This window comes from Anabrus simplex, chromosome 3 (assembly GCF_040414725.1).
Source record: "Anabrus simplex isolate iqAnaSimp1 chromosome 3, ASM4041472v1, whole genome shotgun sequence".
In the NCBI taxonomy this organism is placed as follows: Eukaryota; Metazoa; Arthropoda; class Insecta; order Orthoptera; family Tettigoniidae; genus Anabrus; species Anabrus simplex.
In genome coordinates this window covers 29343456-29369324 of record NC_090267.1, presented here as the reverse complement: position 1 = coordinate 29369324, position 25869 = coordinate 29343456, and the positions used below count along the sequence as shown (strand labels likewise).

The window sequence follows — 25869 nt, the reverse complement described above, 5'->3', positions numbered from 1 at the left end:
AACACAAAAGCGTAAAAACCTATATTATACACCTTATGCAGGGTAGGTGTGGACGGTAGAAGAGATAGTCGAGGAAGTGGGAAGCAGTGAAGTTAGACCCTGCCCGGATGTCAGCAGTGGGGTTAGCGACCTTCTCTTGTCAATAAATGTGAGGTTAGGGTCCGACAAGTTAACCGCTTCCATTTTGATATGTCCTAAATACGTGCACTAGTTTGTCGCGGATTTTAAACGTGGCTATCTTTACTGCTGCTATCTTGGCAGACCCTAACGTCATTGCTGCCATCATAACTACGCGGGCACGGAATTTAAACAGCTCTCAAGATGGAAGCGGTTAACTTGTCGGACACTAACCTCACATTCGTGGACGAGAGAACGTCGCTAACACCACTGCTGGCATCCTGGCAGGGAATAACTTTACTGCTCCCCTCTTCGTTGACTATTTCTTCTAACCACGACACTTACTCTGCATAAGGTGTATAAGATAGACTTTTACGTTTTCATGTTACTTTACTGTTAATCATTAAGCTGTTCACATCGTGGAAGTAGAGAGTAGCAAGTGTCTAGTAGATTTAACTTGTATCTTTTAAAGAATAAGCTGTTGGCAGAAGATAAAATCTGTCTTGAAACAACCCATTTCTAGCTATATTTGCAAACAGTGTGGAAGAAACATTTCCCCGAGGGTATCACAAGAGACGCCATGAGATATCTCGGAGGAAAATTTTTAAATGCAAAATACAGCTCAGCTCGCAAAGTCATTTTTCTTTCTGCTGAGATGTGCATGTCTCCACATTTACTGTAGTCATTACACCTTCATCGTGCGCACATTTCAATCAGAGTGAGGATATTTGAATTGCACTTAAGCTCTTCAGGTTTCAGTTTGTGTCAACTTACGTTCAAATCCTTCGAAGTGACATTTACTCTGCTCCCCTAGGGCTGAAGTTTTACCTGCAAGAGTTAGCCAAGGAAGTTAATAGACGACAGCTTAGCGCACAACATGTCCAGACTTAGCTAAAGACTACGCGATTTCGCCTACCTAAGACAAGGGTAACCCTGGAGGAGCTTTACTCTGCTAGAACCTCGCCACATCAAAATGAAGTGTCCTAAAAGAGTTGGCCAAGGAGGTTTAAAAACGACGGCTTAGCACAAAACATGTCTGGACTCAGATAAAGACCCCTAGATTACCAATGCAAACACAACACCAGCAGAGGTTGCTCGGCTCCTACCTAAGGCAAGGGTGCCCCTGGAGGAGCTTTACTCTGATCGACTCCCCCACCTCGGAATAAAGTGTCCTACAAATGTTGGACAGGGAAGTTATATAGACAACAGCTTAGCACACATCATGCCTAGACTCAGCTAAAAACCCTGAGTTCGCTAACCCATGCTCTCTCAAGTCAGGGACACTATTAGTTGCCTCTTTCAACAGTATTCCACAAGATGACGACATCCTATTGTCTGAAAGTGCTAGAAATCGTAGCGCGTAGCTAGAAGTAAATTGCGGTTGGCGGCCATCTTGCGCAGTTACCCCTGGCCCAGCTCTGCCCTTTACTACCTACTGACGCCATCTGGCTGTCTGCTTGTCAATTTCGACGTTCTGTTTTACTCTAGGTCCACTAGATGGCAGAATAAACCGAACCTCTCTTGGGTGTCTTTGGCTGAAATTTAATTTTGTCGAGTAAACACCAAATGTGTTACCAGAGATCTTTCATATGCCGACATCGTACGACATGGAGCGTCGAATGGATTTCCTTCTGTTCTTCAAAAATCCGACTACCACGTTATCTTGGGATCCGGAATTCGACACTCTACCAGTGAAACACAGAGGCAGATATAATAATAATAATAATAATAATAATAATAATAATAATAATAATAATAAAGGCCTTGCGTCTCACTAACTACTTTTGCAGATCTGCAGACACTGAGGTGCCGGCATTTAGTCTCGCAGGAGTTCTTTTACGTGCCAATAAATTTATCGACACGAGGCTGACGTAGTTCAGCACCTTTAAATACAACCGGACTTAGCCAGGATTGAACCTGCCAAGATGTTGTCAGAAGGCCAGCGCTTCAACAGTGTTACTCTTTTTATTAGGCTATTATTATTATTATTATTGTTACCGTGTTTTTGTGGTAGTTAAGCATGAAAGAAGGTGCTGGGTGGTGAATAGGTCTCAAGCTACTAAAGAGAAATTAAATTTTAAAATTTAACAAGGTTATATTTTCTTTTCAAAATTAGGTAACAACAAATAGAACAGGTACTTAGTAGCCGAAATACAACTTGAAATGTACAATTACAGGGATTAAAGAATTTGGGCTTCGAGCCCTGAAAACACAATTCTTGAGCAACTAGCTCAACTTTACGATATACCAATTTCAACAAAAGGGGCAGAAGACCCCACTCAAACCCTGGAGCCCTTGCTCCAAATTACACAGCAAAGCCTCCTCGAGGCATACAACTCTCAGTTTTAGAAAAGAGCCACTCGCTCTTAAAGTTAAGCCTCTCCCAGGCCACACCAAACTCAACTTTCAAGTTGTCCTCAAAGGACATATACACAGGGGTAAAATACCCAACCTACTGAGGTCTATTAGGTGAGAAAAGATTAATACGTGACCTCTAAAATACAACTTGAGAGGAGGCGAACTTGCACTCCTAATACACTTTGCTTTTAAAACCTAATCTGGCTCTGGGCCACTAACGCAAGGGCTAATCCCATACTACGGAGGTGACTTAGAGAAGAACACTTTACATTACATAAACGAAGAAAAGTTTGAGAAAATAAGTTCACCTCAAAACAAATGTGAGTGGGAGCTCGAGAGGGTTAGCACTCTCTATCCCAATATGTAGCTTTACAAGAAAAAGAAGAAAAGAGTAGTTACATTTTAGGAAAAGGTTACATGATGGAAAACGCTTCGAACCCGCCGCGAGAGTTAAACTGCCGACCTAGCAAGAAAAGAAGATATTAATAGGCCATTACCTGGTAGTAGATCGCTGCCGGGGAAAGAGGCGCTTCCCGCCTCCTGCTATGTACTTAATACACTGAAAGATGGAACAGAAGTGGCCCGGAGACCCCAAAATCAGCAGTTTATATACTCTCGCGGAAGTTTCTAGGCGTTAGGGGAAAGAAAACACCCTCCCACAAAATCTTTATTGGTTCGGGAAAAGAAACCCCTACCCAGATAAAGAAGAAACACATTATTGGTGGAAAATTAATTAAAGAAATTCGGGATTGGCTAGATCCAAACTAAGGGGAAAAAGAGGGGTATACAGCCAACTTAAACAATAACAGAAAGAAATTTAACAAGAAACAAACTTTTGAAATAAAAATATCTCCAACAAAATAGTTCTTTGATTTCGCACTAGGTTGCACTATTGTAATTCTTCAGTAGTGTCCTCTAGAAGAGAAAGTTCACACTTCTTACTTCAAGCGAAACAAAAACACATCAAAAGTGACACAGTTCAAAAACTCAAAATTTTCCACGTGGTGACATCTTCTGAGAAAGTAGAGAATTAATAGAATAGATAAAGTTCAACCTTCCTCCAGAAGAGGAGTTTCAACTGGCGCAACTTTTAAATAAACGGTGTAGAGGTGTACCGCCCGGTACAGACCTCCCCCCCCAAAAGTTCCTCCAAGGGGTAACACAGAAGAACATAAGCTTTGTTTCCAAAATAAGGTCCAAGTTTTGATGTTGATATTAAGATTAATTGCGGAAGCATTTATAAGATTTTAGTAATTTGGTTGGTTGCAATTTCAAAATTTTGTTGTTGCCGGTGCAGTAAAGTTTTTCTGTTGTAGTAGTTGAATTTCTGAAGATAAACCTTTAATGCTTAAAAGTTAAGAAAAGTTTTGCAATGTCCACCAAATATTGTTGTTAAATTCCCAAATGTAATTATTGCTTATGGTGACTGTCCATGTAGTTGATGTAGATTGAGTCGGATGGCCAGACCGGCCGTTGCAGCTTGCGTCCAACGGAGGCCGCTCGGACCCCTCAAGTACCCTGAGATACCGCTCGCCCGCACTATGAGGGGAGCAGAGGTGTTGAAGTACGCCGCGCCCGCGGTGAACAGATACAGGCTGCGGGCATGTAGCAGGACGTGCGCCGCACATCAGCCTTGGCCGGGGGGAGAGCTCCGGCTCGCCGTGCACATGTCGTCCTCGCTGGAGAGGAGGGGGCCCATCCCCCTCCCCAGTCGCTGCACGGCGCTGCGCGGCTGCGGGGGCACTGAAACATTAAAGCTAGGCGGCAGAATTGTGTTGGACAATCCTTTTCTTTGAGGGTACAGGCTTGTGGAGAGGTTGAGGGGCCAGCGGCGTGTAGATATCCATGGCATTTACTATTATTAAGCCACAGTGTATGGTGGAGCAGGAGACGGGAGCGTGGTAATGGCCGTGGCAAAGACAGGATGGCAGTTAAACAATCGAGGGAGGTTTACAAGAACAGCTTACATATAAAACAAAATATTATAGAAGGAGCAGAAAGCCTTAAGCGTGGAACTCAAAAAAAATATAACCATCGTATTCCTATAAAATTATATGAAGCAAGTTGACACAAAAATTACACCGGTTTCACCTGGGACAGGTGAACCCTAAATATCCTCTCGGTGGCTGGATTACTTAACAATAAGGTAACCGGCGTAAGAAAATCGAGAATGACACAAGGCCCATGAAATCTGGGGGCAAGCTTGCCCGCGGGAACAAAGTTCTTGACCATAACCTGGTCACCTACCTTCAAAGGGGTGGGTCTCCGTCCACGATCATACCTTTCCCTAACCTTTTCATGAGACACTTTAAGATTGGCTTTAGCCTTCTTCCAAAGATCTTTAATGTTATCCGGATCTATTGTCTCGGGTAGAATGTCATTCAAAGACCAGAGGTTAGAGAGCGGCGAGTTGGGAACGAACTTAAACATCAAAGAAGCTGGAGTAAATTTGTGAGATTCATGAACCGCCGAATTCAAAGCAAAAGCTAACCAATGCAGGGACGTGTCCCACCTAGAATGATCTTCATGATGATAGGCAATAAGTGCGGACCTGAGATTACGGTTAACCCGTTCAGCCAGAGATGGTTGAGGGTAATAAGCAGATGTAGTTACATGAGAGATGGACAAGTCAAAACAGAATTTACGAAACAGATTTGATGTAAAAGCTTTAGCATTATCAGATACAATGTATTGGCACGGACCAAAAGAAGCAAAAATGGAATTTAGGCAAGTAATTGTGGACTGAGCGGTAGCCAGCTTAGTCGGAAATAACCAGGAAAATCTTGTAAAACCATCTACACACACAAAGATGAACTTGTTGGCATTACCCTTTGACTGGGGGAAGGGTCCCACATAATCGATATACAGGCGTTCCATGGGGCGCGACGCTTGATGAGAAGACAAAAGGCCTACTTTAGTGGACATGGTGGGTTTACTGAGCAAACAAGATTTACAAGCTTTTACAAGTTCACGGATTTCACCGTCCATACCTTTCCAGATGAACATTTCACGAATCTTTTCACGAGTTTTAAAGATACCCAGATGCCCTCCCAATGGGGTCTCATGATAGTATTTGAAGATCATAGGTACAAGAACCGCTGGAACAACAACTTTCATTAACTTATCATGCCTCGAAGGGCAACATAGAACACCATTCCTCAGAACATAAGGGACAGCATGTTCCCCAGAAGAAAGGGTTTCCATTATCGGAGCCAGCGTCGGATCTTCACGTTGGTATTTCTCAATATCCCTAAAAAGCATGGGAGCATCTGTTAAGATGGCATTAACACCAGATAGTATGGACTCGGAAGGTGATGAACTATCGACCGGTTCGTGGGTTTCGACGTCGTTATGAAACATACGGCTGAGTCCATCAGCAACAGCATTTTCGGTACCTCTGATATGTCGTACATCAAATTGGAAGGCAGAAATACGGATGGCCCAACGGGCTATACGACCAGTACGACGCGGCCTACCTAAGACCCAGCTTAAGGCTTGATTATCTGTCTCCAGGTCGAATTTGACATGTTCCAGATAGAGACGGAACTTTTCTAAGGCGAATAAGACTGCCAACCCTTCGAGCTCATAGATGGAATACTTGGCTTCTTGAACCGATAGAGTCCTAGATGCATAGGCGATGGGACGCCTCCCTAGTTCAGTCTCTTGAAGAAGGACTGCAGCTACAGCTGACGACGACGCGTCCGTTTGGACGATGAATTTCTTCGAGAAATCAGGCATAGCAAGTACAGGGGCATTACAGAGAGCTAATTTAAGATCTTCAAAAGCGGCTTGTTGAGAAGGTCCCCACTCGAATTTGATGCCTTTCCTACGAAGAAGGTTTAAGGGCGCCGCTCTATTAGCAAAGTTAGGAATGAACTTCCTGAAGAAATTCACCATACCAATGAACCTGGCGATACCTTTGATGTCCTTGGGAGGTTTAAAATCACGGATGGCCTGTGTTCTAGAATGATCGACAGATACCCCATCGGGTGACACAATATGCCCTAGGAATGACATTGAGGGCTTAGCAAAGGCAACCTTGGACAACTTAACAGTTAACCCAGCCTTACGAAGGCGATCGAGAACTTCTCGCAGATGATCTAGATGTTCTTCAAAAGTCTCGGAAAATACGACGACATCATCCAAGTAGTGATATAAGTACTCAAATTTGATGTCGGAAAAGACCCTATCTAGTAGCCTAGTTAGCACAGCTGCCCCCGTGGGGAGTCCGAAAGGCACGCGGTTGTATTCGTATAAGTTCCAGTCCGTGGCAAACGCTGTAAGATGTTTAGACTCTTCGGCAAGGGGAATTTGATTATAGGCCTGATTCAAGTCCAAGATGGTGAAGAACTTGGCCTTACGAAACCATGAAAAGCAAGAATGAAGGTCGGGAAGGGGCACAGATTGCCACACCACCTTCCGATTGAGAGCCCTGTAATCAATGACAGGCCTGAAGCCTCCTTGGGGTTTCGGGACTAGAAAAAAAGGCGAAGAATACGCTGACTTAGAGGGCCTAATAATACCATCCTTCAACATCTGATCGATGATTTCTTTCAGAGCCTTCATTTTAGGTGGAGATAGCCTATACGGTGGAAAACGGACAGGAATCGAGTCCGTGACCTCAATTTTGTATTCAATAAGGTCAGTAACACCAAGAGTATCAGAGAACACCTCGGGAAACGACTGACACAGTTTGCGAATACTATCAGCCTGCTCCTCAGGTAGATGTCTAAGGTCTAACAACATCTCATCCTGGGTAGGCGAAATAGATGAACATGATACAGAATTACACTTTAAGAGTGGGATTTTATAACTAGAAGCAAATTTGAATGTGCACGACCTAGACCGAAGATCGAGCACAAGACCAGTGTGAGAAATAAAGTCAGCTCCCAATATAATGGGGCAAGACAATTGCTTGGCCACAAACAATTTAACTTTCCATGTAAACTTAAAAACACGAATTTTGACCAGTAAGGAACCTAGAATTTCTAATGGAGATGAATTAGCCGAAACGTATTGAACAGGAGAAGAGACATAGTCAGGGAGTTTACAAACAGATTTCAATTTAGAATACCAATCAGCCGAAATAATGGAACAAACACTGCCTGAATCTAAGAGAGCTGTTACAGGCTCGTTATTTAACTCAATCTTAAGAAAAGGAACAGGTGCGGGGGTATCCGCCGCAATCCTAAGACACTCTTTAGGGCATTCAAAAGATGAATTTGAAGGCTGGTCGTTCTCTGCATTTACAACCTGTTTACTAGGGGCTGAGTCTCGGGAATATGGATTAGTCGGCTCAGCCGACGCCACTAGTCACTTTTTATTATTGGCATAGTTGGAATTTGCACCAGAAGTTGAGCAGGAGGGGGTGCTATTTGAGTTTGGGCAATTCTTGGCGATATGTGAGAAGGCCCCACACTTAAAACAGCCTTGTGATGACCCTGCTCCATTCCTTGTCCCACTTGACTTGATCAGAGGACACTTATTCCGCAGATGGTCAGGCGACCCACAAGCATAACATTTACGGGGATTGACTGGTCGGCGAGGTGGAGGCCGAGTGTTACTGAAGGAAGGCGGGGGTTCTTTCGCCACACGCAAGGAATCGGCATACCTAACTCCTTCCGCAGAGACGGCTAATGCTTCCAGTTCAGAGAAGGTTTGCGGGCACGCCGCGAAACACAAATATGACCTGTAGGGTGGTGAAATCCCTTCAACAATAGCTTGCACGATCTGATCCTCAGGGAAGTGGAGAGCAAACACCCTAGTATAAAACTTAATATCTTGGATGAAGTCTGCCAGGTTTTCATCCAAGCGCTGTACCCGATAATAGTATTTCTGAATAAGGGAGGACCTGGCCCTAGCCGGGATGAAGTTAGCTAGCAAATGGGCATGGAAATCCTCAATAGAAGATTGCTCGGCAATGGCTCTAACTATTTTGTCAGATAGAACACCAATAGCATAAGGATAGATAATTTGCAAAATTTGACATGGGGAAAGAGAAAACACAAGGGCATGATCCTGAAATTCCACTAGAAATCTTAAAAATGAAATTACGTCACTGGTGGTGTTGACGGAAAACTTAGAGATACCTCTAAGCAACATTGCCAATGGATGAGGCAAGCTGCTGAACCCAGGTGTCATAGTCGTTAAAGGTTTCAAGGGCAAAGAAGTTAATTCAGAGCGGATGTTACTCAATGACGCCCGGCGTTCAGATTCGTTGTTCGATGGGGCAGAGATAGTTTGAGCAGCAACGGTTATCCTATTGACTTCTCCCTGAGGAGGCTCTTCCTCGTTACCTACATTCACCGTGGCGGGTTGATCAGTTTTGGGAGGAGCTTCGCCGGTTAGCAATTGAGTGACCTTATTAGACAATTCAGAAATAGTTTCAAGGAGCGTATTAGCTTGCTTCCTCTGAACGTCATTCACCTTTAGAGACAATAGATCATTAACTCTATTTGCAAAGTGATACAGCCTGCCTTGCACACGCTTAATTTGATTAGGAGATGGATCGTTTTCATCAAAAAAGCTGACTACCGATGCTAGCCCAGTAATATTCTCGACAATCGTGGAAAGAGAGTCATCAATTTCTTTCTCTCCCAAATTGGGGATGGAAATGGGCAAATCAAGGGACTCTCTAAGCTTGTTAGTATCTATTGCAACCGTGCCTCCAGATTGAACGTTTCTGATAGTTAACTCGTATATCAACTCCTCTTTGCGCAAGTAGTTAAGGAGGAGAACATCGCGAGGGCCGGGCATGATGACAGAACAATTTTGAAAAACTCAACAAATTCCAGCAACTGAGAAAATTGTTAGAGTTCGAATCAAAGCAATGTTTAGCCGTCAAAAGGGGCTAAATTGAGACCCATTCAACCACGCTCTGCTACCACTTGTTACCGTGTTTTTGTGGTAGTTAAGCATGAAAGAAGGTGCTGGGTGGTGAATAGGTCTCAAGCTACTAAAGAGAAATTAAATTTTAAAATTTAACAAGGTTATATTTTCTTTTCAAAATTAGGTAACAACAAATAGAACAGGTACTTAGTAGCCGAAATACAACTTGAAATGTACAATTACAGGGATTAAAGAATTTGGGCTTCGAGCCCTGAAAACACAATTCTTGAGCAACTAGCTCAACTTTACGATATACCAATTTCAACAAAAGGGGCAGAAGACCCCACTCAAACCCTGGAGCCCTTGCTCCAAATTACACAGCAAAGCCTCCTCGAGGCATACAACTCTCAGTTTTAGAAAAGAGCCACTCGCTCTTAAAGTTAAGCCTCTCCCAGGCCACACCAAACTCAACTTTCAAGTTGTCCTCAAAGGACATATACACAGGGGTAAAATACCCAACCTACTGAGGTCTATTAGGTGAGAAAAGATTAATACGTGACCTCTAAAATACAACTTGAGAGGAGGCGAACTTGCACTCCTAATACACTTTGCTTTTAAAACCTAATCTGGCTCTGGGCCACTAACGCAAGGGCTAATCCCATACTACGGAGGTGACTTAGAGAAGAACACTTTACATTACATAAACGAAGAAAAGTTTGAGAAAATAAGTTCACCTCAAAACAAATGTGAGTGGGAGCTCGAGAGGGTTAGCACTCTCTATCCCAATATGTAGCTTTACAAGAAAAAGAAGAAAAGAGTAGTTACATTTTAGGAAAAGGTTACATGATGGAAAACGCTTCGAACCCGCCGCGAGAGTTAAACTGCCGACCTAGCAAGAAAAGAAGATATTAATAGGCCATTACCTGGTAGTAGATCGCTGCCGGGGAAAGAGGCGCTTCCCGCCTCCTGCTATGTACTTAATACACTGAAAGATGGAACAGAAGTGGCCCGGAGACCCCAAAATCAGCAGTTTATATACTCTCGCGGAAGTTTCTAGGCGTTAGGGGAAAGAAAACACCCTCCCACAAAATCTTTATTGGTTCGGGAAAAGAAACCCCTACCCAGATAAAGAAGAAACACATTATTGGTGGAAAATTAATTAAAGAAATTCGGGATTGGCTAGATCCAAACTAAGGGGAAAAAGAGGGGTATACAGCCAACTTAAACAATAACAGAAAGAAATTTAACAAGAAACAAACTTTTGAAATAAAAATATCTCCAACAAAATAGTTCTTTGATTTCGCACTAGGTTGCACTATTGTAATTCTTCAGTAGTGTCCTCTAGAAGAGAAAGTTCACACTTCTTACTTCAAGCGAAACAAAAACACATCAAAAGTGACACAGTTCAAAAACTCAAAATTTTCCACGTGGTGACATCTTCTGAGAAAGTAGAGAATTAATAGAATAGATAAAGTTCAACCTTCCTCCAGAAGAGGAGTTTCAACTGGCGCAACTTTTAAATAAACGGTGTAGAGGTGTACCGCCCGGTACAATTATTATTATTATTATTATTATTATTATTATTATTATTATTATTGTTTTTGTTGTTATTATTACTATGTCATCAACATAACGATACTGTAACTACTTGCTTTCTAAGACTCAAGAGGTATTCACTGCAGAAAGTGAAGAAGGTAAGTGTTGTACTTACCCTGCACAAGATCCACGAGTTCCTTCTCTGTCACCTTGGAGCCCGGCTGTCGTATCACCACCGCCATCGGACGCTCTTGATTCAGATCATGTTTCACCCCTACTACGGCACAATCCTTCACTTCAGGGTGTTCCAACAGCTGTGATTCAATCTCCACGGGTGCAACCTGCGACAAAGTAAAGTCGGTCAGTATATCTAATTGAATATACAATTATCATATACAATTCTTCGCAAAAACATCCTCTCCTGCGAGTGTGTCTTGAGAAGGATATCATCTGGATATCCTCCATGCTTCTCCGTCTTGAGCATTTTGTTCATAGCTTCTGCCTTGCTTCACATCTGCAAACATTCCAAACCTTCTTCTTCTCGTTCCTCTTCGTCCATCTATTTTCGCTCCATCGCTCTATGTTGAAGACAGTTACTGAGTAGTATGTGACCAAACCAGGGCATCTTTCTCTCCCTTATCGTTTTCATCAGGCGCCTCTTCTCTCCTACTCTTCTTAGAACCTCATCTAATCTCCCTTCATCTGTCCATTTCACTTTTCCCATTCTTCTCCACAACCAAATTTCAAAACTTTCCAAATATCTTTCCTTCAGCTTTCTATGACACCGCACTCCACGCCAAACATTTTGCGAACCTCTTTCTTAACATAATACTGACTGTCTGAGACTCAAAAGCCCTCTCACCTTTCCGAAAACTTCTTATCTCATAGATATACTGCTTCTTACTTCTTCTGTACAGCTTCCATTCCACGATAGCGAACTCCCAAATTTCTGAATGGTTTTACTTGTTTCAATTTCTTTTCCTCCAATGTTATATCAACAGTATTTTCCTCCTTTTCTACTCTCTTCACCTTAGACTTGACAATGTTGACCTTTATTCCGAACTCTTTGCCCATTTCTTCAATATTTTCCGAAATGTCTCGTAGATATTTTCGTGATTCCGCGAATACTGCCATATCATCCGCATATTTTATGATTCTTTTGTGGTATTTTATTGGTTCTTCAAAAACTACAACGCCCCTTGCTTTTCCTAAGGCCTTATCTAACAGTTTATCAGCATATAGATCTATCAGAACCGGTGACATGCAACACATGTATTCTTATACAACTCTTTTAACAGGCTTATATCGTTCCAATCTACACCACAATCTTCATCAGAGTACACCAGTTCACGCTGTCAGATACTTTTTCCCAATCAATGAAACATATATATATTTCCTGTTCACTCCTAACATCCTTTTTTGCGATCACCTTCAGGCATCTATTTGCATTTCTGGTTCATTTTTTCCTTTATAATAATTTATTTAATGCGCACAATGTGCAAGGAATTGATATACAAAATATTAATCTACGCTACAAAATTTCACCAGTGATTCCGATCGCTGTTTACAACTTAAAACATGGTACCTAGTACAGTGTGCACACCTATTGAACATACAGAGTTCAAACCTGGTTCATGCTAATGCTTTATATTACATAGTTTATAATGGAACCCATGAACGGAGAACCTTGTCAGCAAGTGTCGCAGTTCATATCCACCTGAACTCACTCGCGATTTAGCATGGCATCGGTAGAGTAGAAATCTTCCCAGAAGTCAGCCTTCTTCGATCGTAGGTCTCGAAGCAGATGTATATAGGATGTTGTTGCTGGAAGTAACAACTGTAACCTTAGCTCTTCTACATAAAATCCCTCTCTGGATAGCTCATACACGAGCCGGGAAGGAGAATATTTGGAGAGGCATAGAGCCCGTTTCAAGTTTATAAATCAAGCTGGACATATTCGATATTCTTCTGAGCACTATCCTGAATACTGCCTCAGTAACATGACATATAAAACAGACTGTTCTATAATCTTTACGTTCTTTAGCGTTACATTTCTTCGGTAAGGGAACCATAATGGTTTTAAGAAGATCTTGTAGCCTAATGTCTTTTTCGTATTTTGTGTTTACCAGATTCGTCAGTCTAACTATGCCTTCATTTCCTAAAGCCTTCAGTGCTCAACTCCTTATTCATAATCAATGAAATTTTCATACGATTGTCACTTATAGTGAGCTCAGACAACACGGACGGGTTCCTCTTAATGAAGCAACAAACAAATAAAATCCACAGTTGTAGCCTTTCAGGCAACTCAATGTTAAAAACATGCTAGGGATATGAGCTACGAATATTAAATAAAATAAAACATAATAAATGATGAGAATATATTCTTTATTTATTCCTAAAAATTACAATCCTTTTCTTAATTATCGTTATCCGGTCGGTTAGATTAGGAGCTTGCCCCTTTTTTCCCACTACGACCGCTAATGTGAGTCGATGCAGAGATTCACTTAAGCCCTTATAACTACATTCGGAGTGGACGTTTTTCAAAAAATCATAAAAGCCTTAGCGTATTAAACCAAGGAACACATTACAGAAATAATTATGTAAATAAGTTAATTCGGCTAGGATTTGAATTTTTTTTAAACGAGTAAAGAAACGAACGATTTTAGTGTGTTTGTCGGGAACTGCATTTGGTACTGAAGTGATTATCCACATTTGTAATTTTAGTATGATATAACTATCCAAGACTAAAAATTTTAAACCTTTCCGGGCCCTTTAGCCCTTCAACATTCGGCGCAATTGAGAAAATGGCTTAACATTAAGTTTTTCGTAGTACGGGGACCCCTACTTCGTCTGCTAAGAAATGTTTTAACATAAAAAACAAATGTTTAAAAATACTTCGCGTTGAGCTACAAGGTTGACATTTTCTCACAATGCAAATAATACATCATTATTTCAAAAAAGATAATTTTGAAATTTTCCACAGCTGTAAATAACACATCATTATTTTGGAAAACATGATTTTGAAATTTTCTCACGCTGTAAATAATACATCAATATTTCAGAAAACAATTTAGAAATTTTCTTACGCTGTAAATAATAAATCATTTTTTTCAAAATATAATTTTGAAATGTTTTACCCTGTAAATAATACAGCGTTATTTCGGAAAGCATACTTTTGAAATTTCCTTACGCTGTAAATAACATATCATTATTTTGGAAAACATAATTTTGAAATTTTCTTACGCTGTAAATAATAAATCATTATTTTGCAAAAAATTATACTGAAATTTTCTTACGCTGTCAATAATACATCATTATTTTGCAAAAAATTATTTTGAAATTTTCTTACGCTGTAAATAATAAATCATTATTTCAGAAAACATAATTTTGAAATTTTCTTACGCTGTAAATAATAAATCATTTTTTGGAAAACATAATTTCGAAATTTTCTTACGCTCTAAATAATACATCATTATTTCGGAAGACATAATTTTTAAAATTCCGAATTTTTGAGCGCAATTGGGTCAAACACAGCTTAAGGCTGCAGCAAGAAAATAAGAATACTTATCGTTGACTAGTGAATGTACCCGTGCTTCGCTACGGTATTCTACATTGTATTCGAATATCGAAGTATATAGTGTACATGCAGTAAATATGATTGTTTTAAAATTGCATGTCTCTTAGCGTTATCCGAGAAAGAGCATGGGGAGGTCCCCGTACGTTGTTTCCAATGTAAAGTGTTTGTTACGGATTTGTGATATAACGGCAGGCTCACTTGCCTACTGGCATTCACAATCGAGTTGGGAAGTTTATATTATAATTGCAGGCCCCATTGCCTACTACGCGGACAGAATCGATTTGGGGAGTTTTCGTTAAAATGCCAGCCCCCCTTTCCTACTTCCAGACAGATTACAGTTGAGGGGTTTCTATTATAATGGCAGGAAATTACAATACTATCACTCGAAATTTAGTTGTGCAGTTATCGTTATAATGCCAGGCCCATTTTTCTACTGCCAGCCAGCTTACTGCCAGTCACACCAAGTTGGTGAGTTTCCATCAAGATAGCAGGCCACTATGCCTAATGCCAGTCACATTTTAGATGAGGACATTTCTTTATAATGGCGGGCACCCTTGAATACTGCCAATCACAATCGGGTAGGGGAGTTTTAAACAAAACTGCATGCTCACTTGCCTTCTGCAAGTCAAATCGAGAAGGGAACTATTCATTACAATTGTAGGCCTTCCTTACTAATGACAGTTACACAGGAGTTGGAGAAGGAACCCTTTCCTACTGCCAGTCAAAGTCGGTGTGGGGAGTACTGATTACAATAGCAGACCCACCCTTTCTCGATCGCTAAAAGTCGACATCAGTGAATACATATAGATCGACATACGAAAGTATATGCGTGTTTGCAATATTGAAGGCCTTCATTTACAGATTAACTGCTACTAAACGTACGTCATATCGACAAAGGATTATACCATAAGACACGCCAGATTTAGTGGCCTAAATGGCTGGTCCTATGATATGTCATCTATTCTTGGGTCAGATTGAGTTAGAAACGTGGAACAGGGTAAAGGTTTTGTAAGATTATCTCACATTACATTACTTTTCGGATAATTATGTGACAGCTACATACACAGCATTTGGCTCCCATATGGCTACTCGGTGGGCCAATTTTCGTGAAGAGTTTCATGATTCTGTATTTCATATAAGTAATCGAAAGTATGAATTATGCATGTGAAAATTCCAAATTGACTTAACATCGATTGACAGAGAAAAATCAAACGTAAAAGGGATACAGATACGGCAAAAAGTCATCAGACCAAGGTTGTAAATCATTCCAAATTGAACGGAGATTGTGCAATCCGTTATGTGATAGGAATTTCCGAAGGTCTGCACCATCATTAAAATTGCCTGCATATTTCGATACTCTTCGGGGATAAAAAGTAAAAAAGTTAATGATCTAGGATGTTTTCCGTTCGTTACAGGCTAAAACGTATAATTTTGTCAAATTTCAATTATCTTCTTTTTCTTCTGGCAGATTATGCCGCAATCTGGACTTTGAGCGAGGCGGGTAAAATTAGGACTTCAGGAAACTAAACCAAAAATTATGGAGATGGTCATTATTACCCCTTAAACGGAAAGCTGTACGAAAATTTCGCCAAAATAGTCAGTGTAGTGGCACACAGTCGTTACGATTTGATTCATATAAATAAGGAATCTGCTCCATGTAAAACACCTTTGTGGCTATGTCCGCTGGACTTAACCTGCAAAACTGACCATTCATGGTATCTCCCTTATTAATCCTCCTGACGAAAAAATGCACATGAAAAAAAGGTTTAGAGGTGGAATTCCATCACGTTTGGTCGATTTCCAGTCAGGTTGATCCTGTTCTGTATATATTGTGGAAGAGTAAAATCACCATTTCGGTTCCCTATAAACCACCAGTCCATTCCGGAACATGAAATGATATTTACGTTTAAAACCTACCTATGGACAGGTGGATGCTAAATATAAATTTTGGTTCGAATGTCTTCAGTAGTTTTCAAGTTGTAAGGAATACGCTTTACACGCACCCGCTCGTGAGTTAAGTCCGATGAGACTTGTACAGAAAAACGGTCCGTTAATGATATCTCCCTTATTAATCCTCGTATCGAAATGATGCACATGAGAAAAAAGGTTTAGAAATTAATTTCTACCAAGGCAGGTAGATTTAAAATAACGTTGGTTGTGTATATTTTGTGGAAGTGCAAAATCCTGTTTCTGTTTCGTATAAACCCCCAGTCAGTTCAGGGATTTAGAAACAATATTTGCCCTAAAACCTATCAAGGACAGGTGTATATTCTAAATATGAGTCTTGGTGGAAATACATCCAGTAGTTTGTAGCACACGCGTACATACGGCGTAATTAAGGAAGAAAATAATACAGTTAAGAAAGTTAAAGTAATAGAAATAGGATTATAACTGAGGACACCCGGATAACGACAAATATGTAAATGCCAAGTGAATGTATTGGAAAATCAAATGCCCCTCAATAAATTATGCTAGTGTGAGTTATGGATATAATAAAGCGGTAACAGAGGAGAAATTTAGGTCCAGTGATTCCTAGGTAAACAAATAAGAAGAAGATGACTAATGGTGTTATTACTTAATCTATTCGAGGGCGGTTATAACAACCAACGATATTCCGCCAATATCCCGCAGGTAGACCGATTGACGCCTCTCTTGTCTTCTACCCAAGGAACAACCACGAATTTAAAAGCACGATGAGAAAAATGGCAATACGTTACTTCCCTGCTGGCATGCAGTCAGAAACTTTGCCATGGTAACCTGTAGGTTCGTTATCGGTCTGTCTGTCACTCAATGCAGAGCATGATACCAGCGGAAAATTGTAAATTTCTCCGTCATGTGAAGAGTAAGGTAAATTATGAACATAACGAAAGTTGTTTATAATGAAGAGACGTTTCCCGCACGGTAAACGAAGTTTACAGAAAATCAATAGTATAAGAGAAAATGGAGGAAAACCATTCTGGTTTTCCTATAAACCCCCCGTCTTTTCAAATATTTTAAAATGATATGCATATCGAAACCTTCCCCGGGATGAGTGTACTCTAAATATGAAGTTTGGTTGAGATCTATCTAGCCGTTTCGACGTGATGGTGGAAAAACCATTCTGGTTTTCCTATAAACCCCCCGTATATTCAAAGATTTTAAAATGATGTGCATATCGAAACCTTCCCCGGGATGAGTATACTCTAAATATGAAGTTTGGTTGAGATCTATCTAGCCATTTCGACGTGATGGTGGAAAAACCATTCTGGTTTTCCTATAAACCCCCGTATATTTAAAGATTTTAAAATGATATGCATATCGAAACCTTCCCCGGGATGAGTATAATCTAAATATGAAGTTTGGTTGAGATCTATCTAGCCGTTTCGACGTGATGGTGGAAAAACCATTCTGATTTTCCTATAAACCCCCCGTCTATTCAATGATTTTAAAATGATATGCATATCGAACCTTCCTCGGGATGAGTATACTCTGAATATGAAGTTTGGTTGAGATCTATCTAGCCGTTTCGACGTGATGGTGGAAAAACCATTCTGGTTTTCCTATAAACCCCCCGTATATTCAAGGATTTTAAAATGATATGCATATCAAAACCTTCCCCGGGTGAGTATACTCTAAATATGAAGTTTGGTTGAGATCTATCCAGCCGTTTCGACGTGATGGTGGAAAAACCATTCTGGTTTTCCTATAAACCCCCCGTCTATTCAAAGATTTTAAAATGATATGCATATCGAAACCTTCCCCGGGATGAGTATACTCTGAATATGAAGTTTGGTTGAAATCTATCCAGCCGTTTCGACGTGATGTTGGAACAGACAAACAAACAGACAGGCAGACAAACAGACAAACAGACAAACAAACAGACACGAAACGTAAAAACCACCGATTCGGTCTTGAGTTGACCTAAAACGGATAAATATCTGAAAAATTGGCAAAACAAAAGAAATTACAGACAGCGGATCCCCTACAATTTTATTTATATAGATTACAGAAACATTGACATTTTCACACAATGTAAAGAAAACATTAATTCAGCAATTTACACAATGTCGAATTGTTGACCCCTGATCAGTTACATACTTGGAGATCGTACAAAGTACTTTAGTAGTAACTTAATATTCGACTGTTTACTTACGTGGTTTCCTCTGTATTTTATGAGGTCCTTAATTCTGTCGACGATGTAGAAGAAGCCCTCATCATCGTAGTACGCCACATCTCCAGAGTGGAGCCAGCCGTCTTTGTCGATGGCGGCGGCCGTAGCCTCGGGGTTACGGTAGTAGCCCTTGGTGAGTGTCGGGCCCTTCATGCAGAGCTCGCCCTCCACGTACGGCCCCACTGCTCGGCCTGTGTCCTCATCCACAACCTGAACAAGAATATCAATATTCCTGGAGCTCAAGGATAAGTTCTAATATGTATATATGCTAGCTGATGTACCCGCAACTCGCTACGGAATTCTACATTCTATACAGAATTCTAGGTTAGGTAGTGTACACGTTGTGAGCAAGATTGTACTAAATTGCAAAGCTCTCAACGTTACCCTAGAAACACGACGGAGAAATCATCAAACATCTTTTCTCATGTGAAGTCTGCGTTAGGGAATTTTCATTGTAGTGGTAGGCCCGCTTGCCTACCATCAGTCACAATTACGTTAGGAAATTGCATTATAATGGCTGACACTCACTCTTCACCTGCCTTTTTACATCCTCAGAAAGACTGTCTTAATGGTTTTCCTAACTGAAATGAACATAATTCATTAAAACGGCGTCAGTAGGAATGGCGCTAGTAAAAGCAATCATTTCACATAAAATATTCGATCAAATGAGAAACCACACATTTTCTCACTTTTAACGTACAGTACTACGCTGCCGATATAACAGCCCGAAGTTCCAGAGCTGGAATGACTAGGCCGCAGACAGCCGTGATCCGTGAACACTCCTAGTCTTTTTTCTGGGGGGCTGGTATCGAAGAGTGGAGAGTCCCAGGGCAAAAACTATGCCCTTTTACTAATCTATTTCCTAGGAGTACCCGATGAGTCGGAAAATCTCAATTCACTACACTGGCGGCGCAAAACTCTATCTGACTTGGAGGCAATTTTTTCCTCCAAGCCACTGCTAATTTTGAATAAAATGAAAGTAGAATTAATAAAAGTGAAGAAGAAGAAGAAGCTATTTTTAAGGAACGGCTCATTTCAGAGATGAGTTATTTAGTGAATTGTGGTGCTATAAGTAGAAATATGCCTATATTGTAATTCTAGACCAGGTCATACTGCTACTACTAAGTGAGCCTCTGGTCAATCAAAACAGCGCGTCTGAGTAGGGATCGAATATCTAGAATACTATGATGGACCAGTGAGTTACGTACCAGCAGTACGGTACCAGAAAATGTATGAACCAGAGGAATGACATGCTAAAGAAGAAAGTTTTCTAACTCCCCAGCTATTTCCCGCCAATGTCAGGCACTTATACTCGGTACGCAGCAGTAATCCCATCTATCGGAGTTCAATGTCAGCATAAGAGATAAAGAACATCACCACAAACAATGGTCAATGTAATGTTATTGTTGATCAATGTTATGCGCTTTCAATATTGTAGTTTTCTTCCGACTCCGAAATACCACTCTGATCACAGTCGGTACGGTAAAATTGAATAAAACATAAGTGGTCGGAAATTGTGTTCCCTATAACTTTTGTTATGTAGTACTTTTTGATAGGTCCAATAACATAGGTATTTAAAAAATAAATTTTAAATGCCTTCCCCTAAACTACAATTTTATACAGGGCGAATAATATTGTTTATAACTATGAGTCTACTTATATCTCAAAAACTACAGATGTTGCAGACATGAAAATTGGTGTTTGGAATTCCCTTAAAAAGTAAAGTAACACATATTCCTTTGATTTCGCTAAATTCAATTAAGGGGGTGAAAGAATTGAAACTTTTACTGAATTATTTGTATGAGGATACTTATATCTTATGAAAACCAAAGTTGATGCAGACGTGAAAATTGGTATTTTAATCTCTTTTAAAATACAGAAACGCGAATTATAAGGGGAAAATAAACTTGGGGTAAGGGGTGAAAAGGAATTGAATTCCTTTTATGAGGGCACATATCTCTAAAACTGAAGATATTACAGTCGTGATATTGGTAATTAAAAGCTCCTTTATAAATAAACACGTATTTTTGTTTTCGGAAAATTCACTTAAGGAGGGAGGGTGAAAGGAAGTGAAAAAATTGAATTATTCTTTTGTGGATCTCAAACATTGATGGTAACAGATATCAAAATTGGTGTTTGGAATCTCTTTTAAAAATCGACTTGGGGGTGAGGGGTGAAAATACGTAAAGAAGGAGTGAATTCTGTTTAAGAGGATACTTATATCCCAGAAACTGGAGATGTTACAGACGTGAAAGTTAGTACTTTGAATCCTCTTTAAAAAACAGAAACACATACTTTTTTCGGAAAGTTTACTTAAATGGAGAGGGGGTGGAAAAAAAAGGCAAAAAGAAGTTGAATTCATTTTATGTGGATACATATATCTCAAAAACTGAAGATGTTACAGACCTGAAATTTGGTACTGTATTTTGAATCTTTTTTAAAATAAAGGAACACGTATTTTTGTTTTCGGAAAATCCACTTCAGGGGTTGAAAAGAATTGAAAACGTGCGTGAATTTTGAAAATGAGTACCGGTATATCTACAGGATATGTAAAAAAACAAGAAACCCGGTATTTGGAAAGTCCTCAAGAATATGTATTTATAAAACACCTAAGGAAGAAATGAAAACAGAAAAGTGTTTATACATTTGAAATTATCGAAGAAAGGAAGTATAACTTTCGGTTACCAAATGCACAGAACATGATACAAGGAACACACTGTCTATGAAGCGTCCATAAGATGTCTGCGAATTTCACTAGCTGACGAGTGAAATATATCCACCATCCCGCTAATTTCGTTCAGGGATCTTAGGGCCTGCATAAACCAAGAGTTCCTGTGTGATTCTGTTCTGCACCTGGGTAAGTGCAGGGTGACAGTCTGTCGGGTGGTGCGGGAAGGAACATGAATTGGTAGCAACTGAAGTAAATTGGGACAATCAAGGAAATTACCTATACACTTGTGTTGGAAACGTGCGTTGACATCCCTGCGCCTAGCTCTAAGAGACTCAATACACATGTTTGTACCAAAGAAATCATAATCTATCGATGAAAGCTTGATACCCAAACATTTTTTACTGATCCATTTTGAGAATCTGATCTGTACTCGTTCTATGGCATTAACTAAGTATTGCTATGAGGGGAACCACATTTCAGAGCAGTATTCTAGACTAGATCGTATAAGCGAGAAATACAGGGTTTTCGTTGGGACAACAGCATTAAAACTCTTGCAATTTCTTTTCAGAAAACCTAACGTTTTAAATGATATTTAACGATATTTAACACATGCTCATAGAAAGATAGACATATTTGATTGCTAAAGGTAATACCAAGATCGTTAATTATATTAACATGCTTCATTTCTTGATCCTTTATATGATAATTGAATATATTGACTTGCGATTTTCTAGTGAAGCATGATGCACTGCACTTTGAAATATTTATGGTTAAATGCCATCTTAGCACGAATTACTGATATTATTTATATAATACTGTAACAATTCACAGCCACTCATTTTTAATTACCCTGTTGAGATTAAGGTCATCAGCATAGAGCAGGTAGTTGCTCTAATGGATTTGTGATGGCAGATCATTAACAAATAGAAGTAAACACAAAGGTCCCAGTAGTGAACCTTGTGGAACGCCAGATAAGGGCTGATAATGACGAGAAATGATACCCTCGTATTTTACTGAATACCTCCTCTCGTAAAGATAGCCTATAAACTATTCAAGCAAGCTTCCTTGAATGCCATATGCTGACAACTTAGTCCGAAGAGCATTATGCTGCACAGAGTCGAAAGCCTTGGAAAAGTCCGTGTACAAGGCATCAACCTGCTTGCAATTGTCCAGAGCGATAGATATGAAGTAGGAGTGCACAGCAAGATTGGTGGTAGTTGAGCGTTTCTGGACAAAACCATGATGGTTAATATTAATTAAACCTCTGATTGCACTATACAAGGCTTTGTACACGATTCTTTCCGCTACTTTGGAAATTAGTGAAAGAAGAACTACTGGTCTGTAATTGACAAATAAAGATCTGTAACCTTTCTTAAAGACTTGAATAACATATCCTTTCTTCCACTCGGACGGGAAATTGCCTGCACGAAGAGACCAGTTGATTATCGTGGCTAATGGGGTTGCCAGCTCCTCAGCATACTCACGTAACACAATTCCTGGAATGTGATCTGGACCACATGACTTCTTCGTATCCATCGACTTCAAGATGTTGCAGACTTCTGATGCCGAAGTTGCCACTGATGATAAGTTAATTTCCTCGAATTGTTCGGTGTCAGAATTACAGGGAACACTGGGTGGATGGGATGTTTTGAAAGTGTCAGCAAAATTATCCAGAACATCCTTCAGTGAGCTAATTTCCTTGTCTTCATTAATCATCATAGAGGGTAGCCACCTAAATTTTGTTTTGCAATTAATAAATTTCCAAAATCTTTGTGGGTGTCTGATAATATCTTCCTCAACAGATCCGACATAATCCTTGTACTTTCTCTGCTGCATTTGTTTGTATTCCTTTCTTAGCGCCGCGAATTCGATGTAATCTGAAGGAAGTGAAGACTTTGCAGCGCGTTTCCTTTCTCTTTCCTTTGCCCTCATTTTGTCTGTAAGTTCGGGATCATACCAAGACGGAAGATGCCTAGTCTTCATTATGCGGGAAGGTATGGCGTCCTTAAGAGCACTGTGCGGTAAGTCATAAAAGAAGTCAACTGCGGCATCAAGAGATGGACAGGATTCGAGCAAATTACACGGACAGCGGGATAAGATATTTCGTAGATCAAGTAAGTCTGCTTTTGTCCATACGAATAATGATTTTGTAGTCTGTGGTAAACGAGGAACACGGGAAATATGATGTCTGAGCTCAAGCACAGAATGATCTGATTGTATGAACTATTCTGTTGCTTCACACAGGGTATTATTAATGACTTTTTCAGACACGAAAAAGCAAGGTCCAGGAAGTTACTTCCTCGTGCTGGAAAACTGCAAACTGGGCGAAGGTTAAATTCATTTGTGATCTCTAAAAGAAATCGGGCTTCCTCGTTGACGTGGGTGAGGATAGGATTAATAGATCCCGAATCGTCTCAGGCCCAGGCTCATTGGCTTATATTGAAATCACCGTACACGGTAATAGTGTCATTTTGTTTTGCTACGCGATTGATTCTAGCCAGGGTTTCTCGGAGATCTGTGAGCCATACTTTTACCTCGTCCGGGGCAGATAACAGCAGACTATGTACAGCGTCACTATGGGGGTACATGTGCCACTGACCTAAGGCTTGTGCTTTACACGCTGACTGGACGCCATTCGCTGCTGCTTGCCGTCAATAAACAGCACGTGGGCACTCATTTGCAACTTATTATTGGGGAGTATATCCTCCCAACAAGTTATACCGCACTTAGCATCAAAGTATACGCTAGTCGGTTCAATTTCGTTCATACGTAACCGTGATGAAAGCACTTGGACGACAGAAACACACAACACGCCTGTAACCGTCCGAAATCTTGATTTGGCTGTTTGTCTTTTTGTTATTTGTTGTTAAATCTCCATCACTGTTGTTGTTTTCTCATAAGAGTTTCCTAAAAATCACTCTAGTGGTTAGAAAATCATGCAGTAAATAGCAAAAAAATTATTTATCTTTCATCCAAAAAACACATAAAGTAAACAAAGTATGCTCTATCCTAGCCCTGAGATGCATTGCAGTTGTTCTGTCTTGTATTATATACTGCCTGACAAATAAAATTAAGCATCCAGAGGGAATGGTCCAATATTATCCCACTTTAGAATATATGCATACCATTGATGTGTGAGTAAATTATTAGATTTACAGGGATCTGTAATGTGTAATAATAATAATAATAATCGTATGGCCTCAGCTACCGTGTGCAGACATTTCAATTTGACGCCATCTGGCTGTCTGCTCGTCAATTTCGACGTTCCGTTTTACTCTAGGCCACCACTAGATGGCAGACCGAGTAAACCGAAACTCTCTTGGGCGTCTATGGCTGAGATTTGTAATGAATTTTGTCGGGTAAACACCAAATGTGTCACCAGAGATCTTTTACATGCCGACATCGTACGACATGGAGTGTCGAATGGACTTTTTTCCGCCCTTCAAAAATCCGACTACCTCTGCCGGGTTTGAACCCGCTATCTTGGGATCCGGAGGCCGACACTCTACCGCTGATCCACAGAGGCAGCTTGTAATGTGTAGAACGCCCACCAGAGTGCATTCATAATGGCACAGTCGTGTTGTTGATAAGTTGTTAGGTACCAGTCAACAGCTGTGAGTCAGACAGTTAAGCAAGACGTGCAGAGAGGACTACACAGTACGAAGCACCCGCGATGCCTCTCAGACGCGTTAAACAGTCTATCCACCAATTGACAGCGTTTGACAGGGGCCGCACTGTGGGATAGGACGAGGCTGGTTGGTCGTATCGTGAAATTGCCAGGCATGTGGACCATTCTGATGTCACAGTGGCCCCATGTTGCACTCAGTGGGTACATGATGAGCACCAGGTTCGGGTCGACCAGGAAACACCATCCCGAGGGAAGACCGTCGTATGGTACGCCAAGTATTGCGGGATCCCATAACGCGGCTTATGCCATTCGCGAAAATGTACTGGAGACTCTACATCCTGTGAGTTCCCGCGCGGTGAATCGAAGACTCGCATCCACCACATTGGGGTCCTACCCCCCATGCGTCGGTTGCCACTGACACCTGGAAACCATCGCCTGCGTTTGAAGTGGTGCCTTGCCCGGGAGACATGAACAGAACACGACTCGCATCGCACCATGTTCAGTGAGGAGTCCCGCTTCTCCACAAACTCCGATGACCATCGTGTGCGGCTTTGGCGACGTCGAGGCCAAAGTGCAGATCCTCCCCCTACTGTGGAAAGACACACAGGCGTAATCCCTGGCATCATGGTGTGGGGAACCATAGATATGCGTTCACGTCACCTATAATAGTGCTTCGGCAGACTTTGACGGCACAGCGATACGTAACAGATATTCTGTGTCCGCACGCCCTACCCCTTATGGCACAGCACCCTGGGACAGTGTTCCAACCAGATAACGCACGTCCACACACATCACATGTGTCTATGGACTGCGTAGAACATGCTGAAGTCCTCCTGTGGCCAGCAAGATCCCAGGACCTCTCCATCATTGAACACGTGTGGGATGAATCCCAGTACCAACCTGCGGGATGTGGAGGGACAGCTGCAACAAGTGTGGAGGACGTGCATTACGGCCAGGGTGGGGAAGGGTTCGACACCCTACTGAGCTGGCGCCAACATTCTACC

The 25869-nt window shown here is 40.9% G+C and overlaps 1 protein-coding gene across 3 annotated transcripts in view; it reads right to left on the bottom strand.

The window, feature by feature from the left end:
* Nucleotides 1-25869, bottom strand: part of LOC136865874 (luciferin 4-monooxygenase) — a 137611-nt gene that overhangs the window by 9475 nt on the left and 102267 nt on the right. For 2 of the 3 annotated variants that reach the window (XM_068226980.1, XM_068226982.1), the window contains 2 exons: nt 18549-18776; nt 11015-11180 (listed from right to left, as the gene is read on the bottom strand). In XM_068226980.1, the coding sequence (XP_068083081.1) occupies nt 11015-11180; nt 18549-18776 (394 nt within the window). The remainder of the gene's footprint in view (nt 1-11014; nt 11181-18548; nt 18777-25869) is intronic. The other variant, XM_068226981.1, reaches the window with a different exon arrangement.